Source organism: Mytilus californianus, unplaced genomic scaffold, assembly GCF_021869535.1.
Source record: "Mytilus californianus isolate M0D057914Y unplaced genomic scaffold, xbMytCali1.0.p SCAF_7, whole genome shotgun sequence".
NCBI classification, from domain to species: domain Eukaryota; kingdom Metazoa; phylum Mollusca; class Bivalvia; order Mytilida; family Mytilidae; genus Mytilus; species Mytilus californianus.
In genome coordinates, this window is record NW_026262723.1 from 4,912,208 (window position 1) to 4,930,208 (window position 18,001).

Here is an 18,001-nt window from a genome sequence, read left to right on the forward strand (position 1 = left end):
GTCCTTTCTTGGGCTTCTAAGATGTATAAACTATTTGCCACTGGACGTTATCTTGCAAGCAACAACCAGTCCATCTTCTTTTGCTTACCTCACTTGGGTCTAACGCCTATAAATGAGGGTCTAGATGGGGTTTACAGAAAAGAGAATAATGGGTACAACAAATAAAGAATAGAGAATAATGGGCAAACATTTTTAAGAATAGCTAGAGAATAATGGGGTGTTAAAATATAAAGAATAACTGCAAAAATTTAAGAATTGGATAACAATATACTGACAACAGAAAAAGAACAATATCCAGAATTATCAAGTAATTACATAATAACCATTATTTTTAAAGATTAAGAATAATGAGCAAAAAAATAAAGAATACAGAAATGAAGGAACCACCCCTCCCCCTTTCCATACCCTCATAAATGAAGGCTATTTCAGAAACACGCATTGAATACACCGGTATTATACACATATTTAATTTAATTTAAATTCCTTATAAAACGCTGAATTGCATACTGTAACGGTTCAGTTAAAACTAACAGAATATACAATAATACACAGAAATAATCGATATAAAGTACCATGTGATCAAAACAAACTGACGGGTGGTTTAAAAATAAACATGATACGTGTAATACATCAGCATAATTATAACCGCTTTCCAAACCTGAATGTGACACAGTGTTTGTAGATTCGAGACAGAATTATGTACAAGAAGACACATTAGGTATGTTTTAATCGAAGTCGTTTTCTATAAAGTCCTAGATTCACTTATAATCCTCTTTACATGATTGAACTGTATGATATTGTGTAGATAATATATGAACTTTGAACGGTTTGATCTGCTTCCGGTTCATGAAGATGATTTTATTTAGAAAACATTTATATTTCAAACAGCGAAAAAAAGGGGGGGGGGGGGGGGTTAGGATGAAATTTGAAAAAAAGGCAGGACAGGAGTTTTGAGTAAAAAAAAGGCAGGATGACAAAGTGAAAAAATTACAAGGCATAACAGAGATTACAAATAATAAAAAATGCAGGACAAAGTTTTTCATCCAAGCACCTCCCCCCCCCCCCCCCCCCCCCGCCATAATAATCAATTGGTAGCTCCCTAAATGAATTTCTTAATGGAAGCATCGCTGCATGAATGAACATTGAGACAAAACTAATGTTCATGTTGGGCCATCTTCAATGTTTATCAAGACAAAAGAGTGAACACAGGGGAAAAAGAAGAACCAAAAAAATTACACCTTTGAACTCTACATTTAAACGGTCAAATATAGAAAACCTTCCTTAAATTACCATAAAGGACAAACACATTCAGATATTATAATTGAAGATAACCGTTAAAAAAGTTTCGACTTTGGACATGTGCGAGGTTAAACTGATTAGTTCGTGAAACACTTAACCTTCCTCCCATCCCCTCTCCTCCTAACCTAATCTAATCCTCGATCAGTTCATTACAAACAATCCGTGCAAGAAATCCGTACATATTTGTAACTTATTTTTCTGCTTTGTATCCATCTAATGAGTTAAGCCTTTCGACTGATTTTTATAGTTTGTACATATGTTGTACTGCGTTTACACCACTGTCCCAGGTTAGGGAGTGGGTTGGGCGCCCGCTAACATGTTTAACCCCGCCACATTCTGTATGTGCCTGTCCAAAGTCGGGAGCCTGTAATTCAGTGGTTGATGTTTACCATATTTGTATTTCGTTCATTGTTTTTTACATAAATCAAGTCGTTAGTTTTCTGTTTGAATTGTTTTACATTTGTCATTTCGGGGCCATTTATAGCTGACTATGCGGTATGGGTTTTTCTCATTGTTGAAACGGTACGGTAACCTATAGTCATGATAGTTGTTAACTTCTATGTCATTTGGTCTCTGGTGGAGAGTTATCTCATTGGCAATTGAACCACATTTTTTTTATTTTTATATAAAAAAAAGCATCCCACTTTATAAGCTCACTATATTGTGCACGCGATCTCCGTTTCCATTGAAGACAACAACACTTGATAAGATATATATGGTATTTTTCTAACATTTTCCCCATTTAATTTAAATTTTTAAACCCAACATCTAAAACATTAGCATTTGATCACTTAGTTTTACATCTATCTTCAATTGTGTATCCATTTCCATACAGCAAAAACAAAATTTAAAAAAGACATGCAACAAAAAGTCAAAGGACTATTCCAATAGAAGATAAATATGAATCTTAGCGAGGCTGAAGTAATGTTGTCGCAAAATATAATGCAACTTTGATTCAAACTATTACAGTATATTTTCATGATGGCCGTTTTAAATTCAAAACTGTAGGTAAAGTTGGACCTTCCATTCAAGTAAGATAATTTAATATAATAAAGCCCCCATTACAGTCGAAACAATCAATAAATACAAAAATCTATATACTGGTGAATCATTCAACTCGTTTTGGTTGACCCAAGTCATTTCGTACCGTTCGATACAACCTCTCCTCCTCCTTGTTCTACTCAACCAACTCGTTACCCATTTTTGCCATCACGCATGTACCTTTGCAATGTCGTATCTTAACTGGTATCCATTAATGGTACACATGTATATAAGGAGTTAACGATTTCCCGCAAATTCGTTTAATTTGCTTACCAAAATGAATCATGAAAATAATAAGGACTAACTTCGTCCTCTTTCATAATTACAACTCCTATGCAGATGAATATCAAAAACATAACTAGGTTTCAAATACAAGAGGGACAAAACCTGTTTAAATGGAATGAAATATCGAAAACTAGGAGATAATACACCAACCCATGCTAAAAAGAAACATTAAGACGGACTTGCGCACAAACAAGGAAAAACGTACACATAAAAAAAAAAACCAAAGGTTATTGTTTATGCGGAGGTGAAATTCCAACTAAACTGAAGTAACTTATTGTGCCCTGGAATTGTAAGTTTATTCTGCTCGGTGTGCGACAGGTATGAGAAAAAGTTCTAATCAATAATTACTTTCTTGTAGGTTATACTACCATAGCAAAAAATTTACACCACTAGTAATGTCATCAGTATTCTGTGAGCCATGTCAAACCGAGGAATTGTCTTCCCCTGCTATAAAATGGTGTACAAACTGTGAAGAAGCATTGTGTACAGAGTGTGAAAGGTCACACAGGAAAAGTAAAGCGTCGAGAAATCATGTGCTGGTCGACCTTCTGTCAGCTAAATCACTGCCAAAGGTTAAAGTGCAAGAATGTTTGTCCCACGAAGAGCAAAAGCTCGATTTATTTTGTATCGATCATGACGAACTTTGCTGTAGGTTATGTATGACAGAAAACCATAGAACGTGTGCTAAAGTAGTCCCGGTAGATGTTGTTGCGAAAGATGTTAAGTCGTCTACAATGGTTGCCCATGTGTTACAACAGGCAGACGATCTTCGCAACTGCTTAGGCAATATATTGGAAAAGGCAGAAAAAGAAAGTAAGGAGATAGATCGACAAGGAAAAGAAATAAGTGAACAAGTTTCTTCGTATAAAAATCATATCATAGATTTATTGGATGAGGCTGAGCAATCAGTTAAATCGGACATTGAAGAAGTTTGTACAAAACAACGGACTAATGTAACAGGCATTCAAGAACAGGCTCTAGATCAGAAAACCAAAATCGAATCCTATTTAACCAATCTCCAGGCACTTTCAAGCACTGATTCAAATGAACAAACTTTTCTTTTTGCACATTATTTAAAATCATTATTATCCGAGACCGAAAGTTTGATTGAAAGTAAAAGATTAACTTTTCACAGCCAAATCATATCCTTCGAAGCAAATAAAGATATATTGAGCTCTGAAAATATCATAGGTGAGATTGGTTCAACAATTAAGTCTAATGAGAATGAATTAATTACTGTTCCACGCCATGGTGCACAAGCGAGTGGTAGCGTTTATGATAATTCTACCAAGGATATTGCCAAAAAACTTGAATTCACTTCGCGACTTGAGTTAACTGGTTCAGGCAACGAACAAATCCGAGGGATAGCTGTTTCGAAAAATGGAAAGATTGTTTTGTGTGACCACAAAAGTTATTATGTTTTACTCTGTTCCGCAGAGGGTAAATATCTAGATAAATGCAATGTTAAAAGACAACCATGGAATATTGTCATTCTACATGATCTTAATCATGCTGTGGTGTCACTCACAGGAAATATACACTTTGCCAGTTTAGTTTCTGTTTCAGGACATTTACAGTTTATTGATATCAACACCATGACAAGTTTGCGAGAAATTAAGCTAGATTTCGTACCATTAGGTCTTGCCTTAGTGGGAAACTATATATTAGCGGGAACATGGAATCAGATATATATTTTAAGTGCAAATGGGTCATCCGTAGGATCTGAGAAAACAAACCGAAGTAGATGTCCAGTTACGTATATTGCGCCCAAAACGTCTGGTTCAGTAGATGATTTATATTATTCAACAACAGACTTTTTACTGCTATGTTCTGATGGAAACACAATGCAGAGTTTTCCATTTGTTTCGGGTCGTCCAAGAGGGATCGCTCTAGATGACCAAGGTTACATTTACTTGGCCACGAGGGAGGGTCAGCTTTTGAGAATTTCTCTAGAAGGCAAATTATGTGATACTTTGATAGAAGGTGTTGAAGGGTACGGAAGTTTATGGGCAATATCGTTTAGTAATGACTATAAACAGCTGTTTGTTGTAACAGAGAATGGAGGTTCTGTGTCTGTATTTAAACTGAAATAAACTGTAACATTGTGTATTTAATTTCTAGTCCAATATTAATGACCATGTTATAGGTACATTTTGTATTTAGAATTTCCTATACCTTGGGTTGACTAAAACTTTTTCTTTGTAAACAAAATAAAGATTGCGGTTGCCGAACAGTTAAGTATTTTTATGCGTATAAACATGTCTTTACTTACATAATTTGATAACTATAGGATTATTCATTGATTCGAATTATCGGATGTAATTTTTATACGACCGCAAAACATTTTTGCGGTCGTATATTGGTATGACGTTGGCGTCGGCGTCGTCGTCGTCGTCGTCGTCGTCCGAAGACACATTGGTTTTCGCACTCTGACTTTAGTTTAAGTGAATGGATCTCTTTGAAATTTTACCATAAGGTTCAATACCACAAAAGGAAGGTGGGGATTGATTTTGGGGGTTATGGTACCAACAGTTAAGGAATTAGGGGCCAAAAAGGGGCCAAAAATAAGCATTTTCTAGTTTCCAGGCAATAACTGTGGAACGGTGTATGGATCTCTCTGAAATTATACTACAAGTTTCCATACCACAAAGGGATGGTTAGGATTTGCTTTGGGGGGTTATGGCTCAAACCGTGTAGGAATTAGGGGCAAAAAAGGGGGAAAAACAAGGTTGTCCTGGTTAATGGACAAATACTTTAGTACAAAACATAATTTAAAGCAGTGTAAGGGAGATAAATCAAATACATCATTGAAATTATCTCCCTTACACTGCTTTTAAATTATGTATAAAGTAATGGTTAATGAACAATTAAGATAATTTAAAACAGTGTAAGGGAAGTAATCCAAATACAACGTTTTGGTTACTTCCCTTACACTGCTTTTAAATTATGTTTAAAGAAATGCATATTTATAAAGGCAGACCAGCAAATGTTGCATCTTTTTTTTTTACAAAAAAATCCATATGAAAGATTTGACACTATATTTTAAATTCTATTATAAAATAGATTAAGTAAGCACTATGGTAAATTTAAATGGGTAATTATGGTTGCAAACTCCATTGGAAATTTGAATTGAGATTATGACCATATCTTGAGGGAAAGAATTTTTTGGGGGAAAAAGGGGGGGGGGGGGGGGGGGGGGGGGTAAAAAGAAATGAGGACAATTTTTTCTCATTTCAGATTTCAGAAATTAAAAAGAATTATTCTTCAAATATTATTTTTTTTTCAAATTTCAAATATTGAAAAATTTCAAGAAGTAATCTTTAATTGCACAGTATGGCGCATTAGATTTGTAAAATCTTTGACCACATTTATTTATTTGTTATGCCGAATCTAACCGTGTATTTAGATTTTTAATTTTGGGTCTAGTTTTCAAATTGGTCTACATTAAGGTCCAAAGGGTCCAAATTAAACTTTGTTTGATTTTAACAAAAATTGAATATATGGGGTTCTTTGATATGCTGAATCTAAACATGTATTTAGATTTTTAATTTTTTGCCCAGTTTTCAAGTTGGTCCAAATTGGGGTCCAAAATTAAACTTTGTTTGATTTCAACAAAAATTGAATATATGGGGTTCTTTGATATGCTGAATCTAACCATGTATTTACATTTTTTATTAGTGGACCCCGCTATAAAATTGGTTCAGATTGAGGTCAAAAGGGTCCAAAACTAAACTTTGTTTGATTTCATCAAAAATTGAATTATTGGGGTTCTTTGATATGCCAAATCTAACCGTGTATTTAGATTTTTAATTTTGGGTCCTGTTTTTTAAATTGGTCTACATTAAGGTCCAAAGGGTCCAAAATTAAACTAAGTTTGATTTTAACAAAAATTGAATCCTTAGGGTTCTTTGATATGCTTAATCTAAACATGTGTTTAGATTTTTGATTATGGGCCCAGTTTTCAAGTTTGTCAAAGTTGGGGTCCAAAATTAAACTTTGTTTGATTTCAACAAAAATTGAATATATGGGGTTCTTTGATATGCTGAATCTAAACATGTATTTAGATTTTTGATTTCGGGCCCAGTTTTTAAGTTGGCCCAAATTGGGGTCCAAAATTAAACTTTGTTTGATTTCAACAAAAATTGAATATATGGGGTTCTTTGATATGCTGAATCTAATCATGTATTTAGATTTTTTATTTATGGGCCCGCTATCATATTGGTTCATATTGAGGTCAAAAGGGTCCAAAATTAAACTTTGTTTGATTTCATCAAAAATTGAATTAGTGGGGTTCTTTGATATGCCAAATCTAACCGTGTTTTTAGATTTTTAATTTTGCGTCTCGTTTTTTAAATTAGTCTACATTAAGGTCCAAAGGGTCCAAAATTAAACTTAGTTTGATTTTAACAAAAGTTGAATTCTTTGGGTTCTTTGATATGCTGAATCTAAACATGTGTTTAGATTTTTGATTATGGGCCCAGTTTTCAAGTTTGTCCAAGTTGGGGTCCAAAATTAAACTTTTTTTGATTTCAACAAAAATTGAATATATGGGGTTCTTTGATATGCTGAATCTAACCATGTATTTAGATTTTTTATTTGTGGGCCCCGCTATCAAATTGGTTCATATTGAGGTCAAAAGGGTCCAAAATTAAACTTTGTTTGATTTCATCAAAAATTGAATTATTGGGGTTCTTTGATATTCCAAATCTAACCGTGTATTTAGATTTTAAATTTTGGGTCCCGTTTTTATACGACCGCAAAAAAATTTTTGTGGTCGTATATTGGTATGACGTTGGCGTCGTCGTCGTCGTCGTCGTCGTCGTCGTCGTCCGGCGTCGTCGTCCGAAGACGCATTAGTTTTCGCACTCTAACTTTAGTTTAAGTGAATGGATCTCTAAGAAATTTTACCATAAGGTTCAATACCACAAAAGGAAGGTGGGGATTGATTTTGGGGGTTATGGTACCAACAGTTAAGGAATTAGGGGCCAAAAAGGGGCCAAAAATAAGCATTTTCTAGTTTCCAGACAATAACTGTGGAACGGTGTATGGATCTTTCTGAAATTATACTACAAGTTTCCATACCACAAAGGGATGGTTAGGATTTGCTTTGGGGGGTTATTGCTCAAACTGTTTAAGAATTAGGGGCAAAAAAGGGGGAAAAACAAGGTTGTCCTCATTAATGGACAAATACTTTAGTACAAAACATAATTTAAAGCAGTGTAAGGGAGATAAATCAAATACATCATTGAAATTATCTCCCTTACACTGCTTTTAAATTATGTATAAAATAATGGTTAATGAACAAATAAGATAATTTAAAACAGTGTAAGGGAGGTAATCCAAATACAACGTTTTGGTTACTTCCCTTACACTGCTTTTAAATTATGTTTAAAGAAATGCATATTTATAAAGGCAGACCAGCAAATGTTGCATCTTTTTTTTTTACAAAAAAATCCATATGAAAGATTTGACACTATATTTTAAATTCTATTATAAAATAGATTAAGTAAGCACTATGGTAAAATTAAATGGGTAATTATGGTTGCAAACTCCATTGGAAATTTGAATTGAGATTATGACCATATCTTGAGGGAAAGAATTTTTTGGGGGAAAAAGGGGGGGGGGGGGGTAAAAAGAAATGAGGACAATTTTTTCTCATTTCAGATTTCAGAAATTAAAAAGAATTATTCTTCAAATATTATTTTTTTTTCAAATTTCAAATATTGAAAAATTTCAAGAAGTAATCTTTAATTGCACAGTATGGCGCATTAGATTTGTAAAATCTTTGACCACATTTATTTATTTGTTATGCCGAATCTAACCGTGTATTTAGATTTTTAATTTTGGGTCTAGTTTTCAAATTGGTCTACATTAAGGTCCAAAGGGTCCAAATTAAACTTTGTTTGATTTTAACAAAAATTGAATATATGGGGTTCTTTGATATGCTGAATCTAAACATGTATTTAGATTTTTAATTTTTTGCCCAGTTTTCAAGTTGGTCCAAATTGGGGTCCAAAATTAAACTTTGTTTGATTTCAACAAAAATTGAATATATGGGGTTCTTTGATATGCTGAATCTAACCATGTATTTACATTTTTTATTAGTGGACCCCGCTATAAAATTGGTTCAGATTGAGGTCAAAAGGGTCCAAAACTAAACTTTGTTTGATTTCATCAAAAATTGAATTATTGGGGTTCTTTGATATGCCAAATCTAACCGTGTATTTAGATTTTTAATTTTGGGTCCTGTTTTTTAAATTGGTCTACATTAAGGTCCAAAGGGTCCAAAATTAAACTAAGTTTGATTTTAACAAAAATTGAATCCTTAGGGTTCTTTGATATGCTTAATCTAAACATGTGTTTAGATTTTTGATTATGGGCCCAGTTTTCAAGTTTGTCAAAGTTGGGGTCCAAAATTAAACTTTGTTTGATTTCAACAAAAATTGAATATATGGGGTTCTTTGATATGCTGAATCTAAACATGTATTTAGATTTTTGATTTCGGGCCCAGTTTTTAAGTTGGCCCAAATTGGGGTCCAAAATTAAACTTTGTTTGATTTCAACAAAAATTGAATATATGGGGTTCTTTGATATGCTGAATCTAATCATGTATTTAGATTTTTTATTTATGGGCCCGCTATCATATTGGTTCATATTGAGGTCAATAGGGTCCAAAATTAAACTTTGTTTGATTTCATCAAAAATTGAATTAGTGGGGTTCTTTGATATGCCAAATCTAACCGTGTTTTTAGATTTTTAATTTTGCGTCTCGTTTTTTTAAATTAGTCTACATTAAGGTCCAAAGGGTCCAAAATTAAACTTAGTTTGATTTTAACAAAAATTGAATTCTTTGGGTTCTTTGATATGCTGAATCTAAACATGTGTTTAGATTTTTGATTATGGGCCCAGTTTTCAAGTTTGTCCAAGTTGGGGTCCAAAATTAAACTTTTTTTGATTTCAACAAAAATTGAATATATGGGGTTCTTTGATATGCTGAATCTAACCATGTATTTAGATTTTTTATTTGTGGGCCCCGCTATCAAATTGGTTCATATTGAGGTCAAAAGGGTCCAAAATTAAACTTTGTTTGATTTCATCAAAAATTGAATTATTGGGGTTCTTTGATATTCCAAATCTAACCGTGTATTTAGATTTTAAATTTTGGGTCCCGTTTTTATACGACCGCAAAAAAATTTTTGTGGTCGTATATTGGTATGACGTTGGCGTCGTCGTCGTCGTCGTCGTCGTCGTCGTCGTCCGGCGTCGTCGTCCGAAGACGCATTAGTTTTCGCACTCTAACTTTAGTTTAAGTGAATGGATCTCTAAGAAATTTTACCATAAGGTTCAATACCACAAAAGGAAGGTGGGGATTGATTTTGGGGGTTATGGTACCAACAGTTAAGGAATTAGGGGCCAAAAAGGGGCCAAAAATAAGCATTTTCTAGTTTCCAGACAATAACTGTGGAACGGTGTATGGATCTTTCTGAAATTATACTACAAGTTTCCATACCACAAAGGGATGGTTAGGATTTGCTTTGGGGGGTTATTGCTCAAACTGTTTAAGAATTAGGGGCAAAAAAGGGGGAAAAACAAGGTTGTCCTCATTAATGGACAAATACTTTAGTACAAAACATAATTTAAAGCAGTGTAAGGGAGATAAATCAAATACATCATTGAAATTATCTCCCTTACACTGCTTTTAAATTATGTATAAAATAATGGTTAATGAACAAATAAGATAATTTAAAACAGTGTAAGGGAGGTAATCCAAATACAACGTTTTGGTTACTTCCCTTACACTGCTTTTAAATTATGTTTAAAGAAATGCATATTTATAAAGGAAGACCAGTATGGCGCATTAGATTTGTAAAATCTTTGACCACATTTATTTATTTGTTATGCCGAATCTAACCGTGTATTTAGATTTTTAATTTCGGGTCCAGTTTTCAAATTGGTCTACATTAAGGTCCAAAGGGTCCAACATTAAACTTTGTTTGATTTTAACAAAAATTGAATATATGGGGTTCTTTGATATGCTGAATCTAAACATGTATTTAGATTTTTGATTTCGGGCCCAGTTTTCAAGTTGGTCCAAATTGGGGTCCAAAATTAAACTTTGTTTGATTTCAACAAAAATTGAATATATGGGGTTCTTTGATATACTGAATCTAACCATGTATTTAGATTTTTTATTTGTGGACCCCGCTATCAAATTGGTTCATATTGAGGTCAAAAGGGTCCAAAATTAAACTTTGTTTGATTTCATCAAAAATTGAATTATTGGGGTTCTTTGATATGCCAAATCTAACCGTGTATTTAGATTTTTAATTTTGGGTCCCGTTTTTTAAATTGGTCTACATTAAGGTCCAAAGGGTCCAAAATTAAACTTAGTTTGATTTTAACAAAAATTTAATTTTTGGGGTTCTTTGATATGCTGAATCTAAACATGTGTTTAGATTTTTGATTATGGGCCCAGTTTTCAAGTTGGTCCAAGTTGGGGTCCAAAATTAAACTTTGTTTGATTTTAACAAAAATTGAATATATGGGGTTCTTTGATATGCTGAATCTAAACATGTGTTTAGAATTTTGATTATGGGCCCAGTTTTCAAGTTGGTCCAAGTTGGGGTCCAAAATTAAACTTTGTTTGATTTCAACAAAAATTGAATATATGGGGTTCTTTGATATGCTGAATCTAAACATGTATTTAGATTTTAGATTTTTGGCCCAGTTTTCAAGTTGGTCCAAATCGGGGTCCAAAATTAAACTTTGTTTGATTTCAACAAAAATTGAATATATGGGGTTCTTTCATATGCTGAATCTTACCATGTATTTAGATTTTTTATTTGTGGGCCCGCTATCAAATTGGTTCATATTGAGGTCAAAAGGGTCCAAAATTAAACTTTGTTTGATTTTCATCAAAAATTGAATTATTGGGGGTTCTTTGATATGCCAAATCTAACCGTGTATTTAGATTTTTAATTTTGGGTCCCGTTTTTTAAATTGGTCTACATTAAGGTCCAAAGGGTCCAAAATTAAACTTAGTTTGATTTTAACAAAAATTGAATTTTTGGGGTTCTTTGATATGCTGAATCTAAACATGTGATTAGATTTTTGATTATGGGCCCAGTTTTCAAGTTGGTCCAAGTTGGGGTCCAAAATTAAACTTTGTTTGATTTCAACAAAAATTGAATAGATGGGGTTCTTTGATATGCTGAATCTAAACATGTATTTAGATTTTTGATTTCGGGCCCAGTTTTCAAGTTGGTCCAAATTGGGGTCCAAAATTAAACTTTGTTTGATTTCAACAAAAATTAAATATACGGGGTTCTTTGATAAGCTGAATCTTACCATGTATTTAGATTTTTTATTTCTGGGCCCGCTATCAAATTGGTTCATATTGAGGTCAAAAGGGTCCAAAATTAAACTTTGTTTGATTTCATCAAAAATTGAATTATTGGGGGTTCTTTGATATGCCAAATCTAACCGTGTATTTAGATTTTTAATTTTGGGTCCCGTTTTTTAAATTGGTCTACATTAAGGTCCAAAGGGTCCAAAATTAAACTTAGTTTGATTTTAACAAAAATTGAATTTTTGGGGTTCTTTGATATGCTGAATCTAAACATGTGTTTAGATTTTTGATTATGGGCCCAGTTTTCAAGTTGGTCCAAGTTGGGGTCCAAAATTAAACTTTGTTTGATTTTAACAAAAATTGAATATATGGGGTTTTTTGATATGCTGAATCTAAACATGTGTTTAGATTTTTGATTATGGGCCCAGTTTTCAAGTTGGTCCAAATTGGGGTCCAAAATTAAACTTTGTTTGATTTCAACAAAAATTGAATATATGGGGTTCTTTGATATGCTGAATCTTACCATGTATTTAGATTTTTTATTTGTGGGCCCGCTATCAAATTGGTTCATATTGAGGTCAAAAGGGTCCAAAATTAAACTTTGTTTGATTTCATCAAAAATTGAATTATTGGGGTTCTTTGATATGCCAAATCTAACCGTGTTTTTAGATTTTTAATTTTGGGTCCCGTTTTTTAAATTGGTCTACATTAAGGTCCAAAGGGTCCAAAATTAAACTAAGTTTGATTTTAACAAAAATTGAATTCTTGGGGTACTTTGATATGCTGAATCTAAACATGTGTTTAGATTTTTGATTATGGGACCAGTTTTCAAGTTTGTCCAAGTTGGGGTCCAAAATTAAACTTTGTTTGATTTCAACAAAAATTGAATATATGGGGTTCTTTGATATGCTGAATATAAGCATGTATTTTGATTTTGGACATTGGACCATAATAGGTAAATTAAAAAAATTAAAGTTCTAAGACCACATTCTTTCTGTGTCAGAAACCTATGCTGTGTCAAATATTTAATCACAATCCATATTCAGAGCTGTATCAAGCTTGAATGTTGTGTCCATACTTGCCCCAACTGTTCAGGGTTCGACCTCTGCGGTCGTATCAAGCTGCGCCCAGCGAAGCATTTTATTTAAATTGGTCTACATTAAGGTCCAAAGGGTCCAAAATTAAACTTAGTTTGATTTTAACAAAAATTGAATTCTTGGGGTTTTTTGATATGCTGAATCTAAACATGTGTTTAGATTTTTGATTATGGGCCCAGTTTTCAAGTTTGTCCAAGTTGGGGTCCAAAATTAAACTTTGTTTGATTTCAACAAAAATTGAATATATGGGGTTTAGTATGGCGTTCATTGTCACTGAACTAGTATATATATTTGTTTGGGGGCCGGCTGGGGGACGCCTCCGGGTGCGGGAGTTTCTCGCTGCGTTGGAGACCTGTTGGTGACCTTCTGCTGTTGTCTGTTCTATGGTCGGGTTGTTGTCTCTTTGACACATTCCCCATTGCCATTCTCAATTTTATTCTTTGATATGCTGAATCTAACCATGTATTTTGATTTTGGACATTGGACCATAATAGGTAAATTAAAAAAAAATCAAGTTCTTAGACCACATTCTTTCTGTGTCAGAAACCTATGCTGTGTCAAATATTTAATCACAATCCAAATTCAGAGCTGTATCAAGCTTGAATGTTGTGTCCATACTTGCCCCAACTGTTCAGGGTTCGACCTCTGCGGTCGTATCAAGCTGCGCCTAGCGAAGCATTTTATTTTTTTAGGGGGGGGAGATATACAGAAAAATACACTCTAGTATCATTGGACTGTATCTAAAATCAACTATGACATGCATATCAGGACGAGAAACATGTTTAGTTCATATGAATATGAACCTTGCTTTGTAGTACTTCGACACGCCGAAGCCGGGTCAGTTCTCAAAGTAACAGTCCACAGGAAGAAATATCACCCTACCCGGAAACAATATTCTCAATTCTTGTCAGCCAGTCTTTGTTACTACTTAATGTCACGCTCTTAGCGCAGAAGAGGAAATACCAATTTTCAATTCTATGGTTTGATCATGTCTGGGAACCAAAGACCGTCTACATTCGAGCAAGTGATAACTGAGACCTTTCAAAAGTTGAAACTTCTTTTAGCGTTAATGAATACGGTTCAGATAGATCTTTACTTGAAATATAAATCACGAGGTTTCAGGTATTCAAACCGAGCACATTCCAATTTTTTAACGACCGCAAAAAAATTTTGTGTGTTCGTATAATGCTATGATGTCGTCGTCGTCTGCGTCGTCGTCGTCCGAAGACATATTTGGTTTCCGGACAATAACTTTTAATTAGTTTAAGTAAATGGATCTCTATGAAATTTTACAAGAAGATTCAATACCACAAAAGGAAGGTTAGGATTGATTTTTAGAAAATGACGCAATCAATTTTCTTTTACCATTGACCAGACTTCCAACCCGCATTCCGAACTCGGTTCCGTATTTTAGATACTTAAAGTTCGTATGCTCATACATTGGTAAAAGAAAGACAACTCCAGCGTTGCAAATGTACATTTTAAAATAACAGATGGTGTTGTCTCCCTTCAATATGTTGGAAATACAACTGGAACAGAATTAAATTTGTAATTTTCATTCTTTAAAGGGAAAATTCGCGATTTTTTACTTATCATCTTATTATGTTCATAATACCATAAAAAACATATTCACCAAGTTTTATCTGTATATGAACACTAATAAAGAAGAAAATTGGGAATTATTAATTTTATTTATTTTCGAACTTCCTGACTTCTGTGACGTAGTTTAAGTCTTTTTGCATGCCGGGAGTGGATTAATCTCATTTTAAGTCTTGTTCGTTAATCATCTTATAACGCGATTTAAAGCGCATCGACGACTTTTGGCGTAGCTATTAACCAACTAATAATTCAGAAAGAAAAGTGATCAGCCGTGCAACTTTTAAAATTAAAATGCACCTTTTATATTTTAAGGATTTCTGATATGATTATAGTAATAAAAGTAAATCACACCATAGAATGTTTTTATGATTTTTTTTCCGACGGATATGTTGAACAAACATATATAACTGATAGTGTAATAAAAATGCATGTTTGTATTCTCACCTATTACTTCAGTCGAGGATTTGTCTTACTATATAAATCCTTGCTTCAGTCTAGTACTGTGTAAATACAATGCATGTGTATTATACTGACACCACCTGGTAAAGGCGTGGTTAAATTCACGGTTATTAAAAGATTAACATTATGTAATTTTAATCTTTTGATCTTCACAAGAGTTTTGTGTGGCCTCAAGGGTTCACCGTTGTAAGTATGCAAAACATGGGGGGGAAAAGGATAAAACAGAAGTGCGGGTTTGAGACAGGATATTTTTTTTATTATTTGGGGAGGAATATGGTGGCAAAATAACTGAATCGCCGTTTTATATTTTTTAATATTTTGCGTTAGCTCAATTTTTTTAATAAATAAGTGACCATTTTGTTGTAAAATCGAAATTCTGAATTACTTTCAGTTAAATAATTTTATAGATAAAAATGGCTCACGAAAACGAGCGTATAAATCAAAACTGTACTATTTCAAATTATCATCGGTAACCTTGAATATTTATTTAAATGTGCAGAGAAAATTATCAGTTACATTAATATAGTTTGGTCCGTCCAAAGCGATCTACATTTACCTAATCGGGAATGCCCTGATTAAAATATTCTAAATCTCACAACGTATAAATTCTTTAGCTATTTGACCAACGATGTTTTAAAAAATTAACAGAATCAATCTAACGTCAACTTTCCTTTTTTGAATGGAGAAAGACCGGCGGAATCAATTTTCAATGTGCTTTATATCTTGTACCTTTGCAAGACTTATCATTCATTCATAAACCCACTCTAAACCAGAGACATATATACGTCTGTTTAAACTGACAAGAAAACTCATAAAACGGACAAGCAGTATATTCTTTAAATTTCTGTGATTTAATACCAAGAAAGAAAAAAATTCCGAAATTAATTTGATACTCAATATTTTTCCTGGAAAATATTCACATCCTCATTCGGTCTGAAAAAAAGATAAGAATTTGGTATACAGAACATGCAGAAGTGTGAATGTCATAAAACGTAATTGTTATATCAGAAACCATTATAAATGTGAACCTGTATACGTAAGACCTCATGGGACGTCACCTAAGATCACCTAACCACATACAGGTAATACAAGTAGCTCTGTTATACCCGGAAATGTCAAGGTTAATCACTACTGATACAGAATATACCAATGCAACGAAAATTCTGATGATTGTGAAGCATGACCATTCATTATTTTAGAGGCGTCTTAGGTGGGGGATTGCCGGAACGATTTAATTTAAATTCTGATTAGATTTTTTTTTTCTCAATTTAAATCACTGAACTAAAAAAAAAGAAGAAAACTACGCCCAAGAACAGAATTCTTCTTGTAAATTCATAAATACACCGTTCTTATTTTGTAACTTTCGATAGACATGAACTCCAACCCCCTCCCCAAACCTGGGAACAGTATATCTTACAATGTATATATTCCTGCCAAAATAACAAAAAAGGAGAAAAAGAAAGACATGAACGGTAAATCACATCAGATTCAGATATTTATATAGTTGATTGTCGTTAGCTAGAGATGTATACATGTCTCTGCGTTAACTTATAAAAATAACAGGAAAGTATAAACTTGAAATAGATTTATGATGAATACTTTGCAACTGCGACATCCCTTTTTATCACAGCGTACATGCATGTATTTAAATGACTGTCCGTTATTTCGATTAAGAATGACAATCGTACGTAAAATCCTATAGTTCATGGTGAGACTTTTTGTACCAGATATGCGACTTTTCGTATTTATATTTTCTCTTATATTACTCTCATTTGATATTTTATGCATAAGTGCAATATTGGGAATGGTTTATTACCACCACAAGCTAACTAAATAAATTAATCAACCCTCTAGCTGACCAGACGTTAATACAACTACTATCAGTCTATCCGCAGTGAAGTTTCTTTATTTCTTCAAATAGGCTTTTTGGGTAATCATTAGTGTACGTCCAGTGGCATATATATTACATGCATGTCGGAACAGGAAAATTGACATCAGGTACTTTTAGAACCATGTTCACATTATTATACATTATACCCAACAATTGTGATGATGACGAATTTCTTAAACTGTTCAAAATAATCTTATTGAAAAATAAATCTGTGATTTTACTATGTCCATAACTTCGATGAACCAAAGCAAGTAATATATCGAACTGTATTTAAATCAGATTGGTTCTGGATGTTTCTCTCGTATATTCAATTTACATGTATATATTCTAAATTGCGACTATCTATAGTTCCGTAACCTTCTATCTAGGCGTATAAACCAATGATCGACAAGTGCGTACATTTTGTTAAATCAATATTTGTATGTTTCAAGATGTCAATACTTATTGACAACGAGTATAATTATACTTACATTTTCCCCAATTTACCCTTGGAAAATATGTAAATAGATTTTTTATTTTATCAAATCTTTTTTTTTTGGAATTATTTAGATTTTCATAAATATCATTCTTTACACCAGACAGGTTATTTATAAACAAGCGTATGAGTTTAGTAATGACTAGTATATCACTATCGAACACGCAAGACAAAGATGTATATTACACCTGATAGTTTCAAAATGGAAAGTTACAAGTTATCGGCCGTGTACACTGATCAATACCCTCAGAAGTGAAGTGATGCACGAACTTGCTTTACGTAATTGTGTAATAAGAGTTTTAAAGCCAGACAGGAAATCGCTTGAATACCTGGACGTGTCACCTCACAATACCTCTGGGATTTCTTAAGCCATGCTAGTGATCAGATAAGGGAAGGTCCGAATTTATTTAAATACGTTTATTACATAAAAGAATTATGAACAAACTAGATTTTCGAAAACAATTTTACACGGAACACTTATTTATGACTTTGAACTTTGACTATTA

General features: G+C 33.2%; 1 protein-coding gene and 1 long non-coding RNA gene across 2 annotated transcripts; both read left to right on the forward strand.

The window, feature by feature from the left end:
• The first annotated feature begins 588 nt into the window (after positions 1 to 588).
• Positions 589 to 4,851, forward strand: LOC127708558 (uncharacterized). The gene is made up of 2 exons (XM_052213464.1): positions 589 to 718; positions 2,984 to 4,851. The coding sequence occupies exon 2, from the start codon at positions 3,021 to 3,023 to the stop codon at positions 4,716 to 4,718; it is 1,698 nt and encodes a 565-aa protein (XP_052069424.1). The 5' UTR covers positions 589 to 718; positions 2,984 to 3,020; the 3' UTR covers positions 4,719 to 4,851.
• A 5,496-nt stretch (positions 4,852 to 10,347) lies between these two features.
• Positions 10,348 to 13,299, forward strand: LOC127709828 (uncharacterized). Its single transcript, XR_007985778.1, has 2 exons — positions 10,348 to 12,687; positions 13,139 to 13,299. It is a non-coding gene; the product is annotated as an uncharacterized LOC127709828 (long non-coding RNA).
• Positions 13,300 to 18,001: the final 4,702 nt, after the last annotated feature.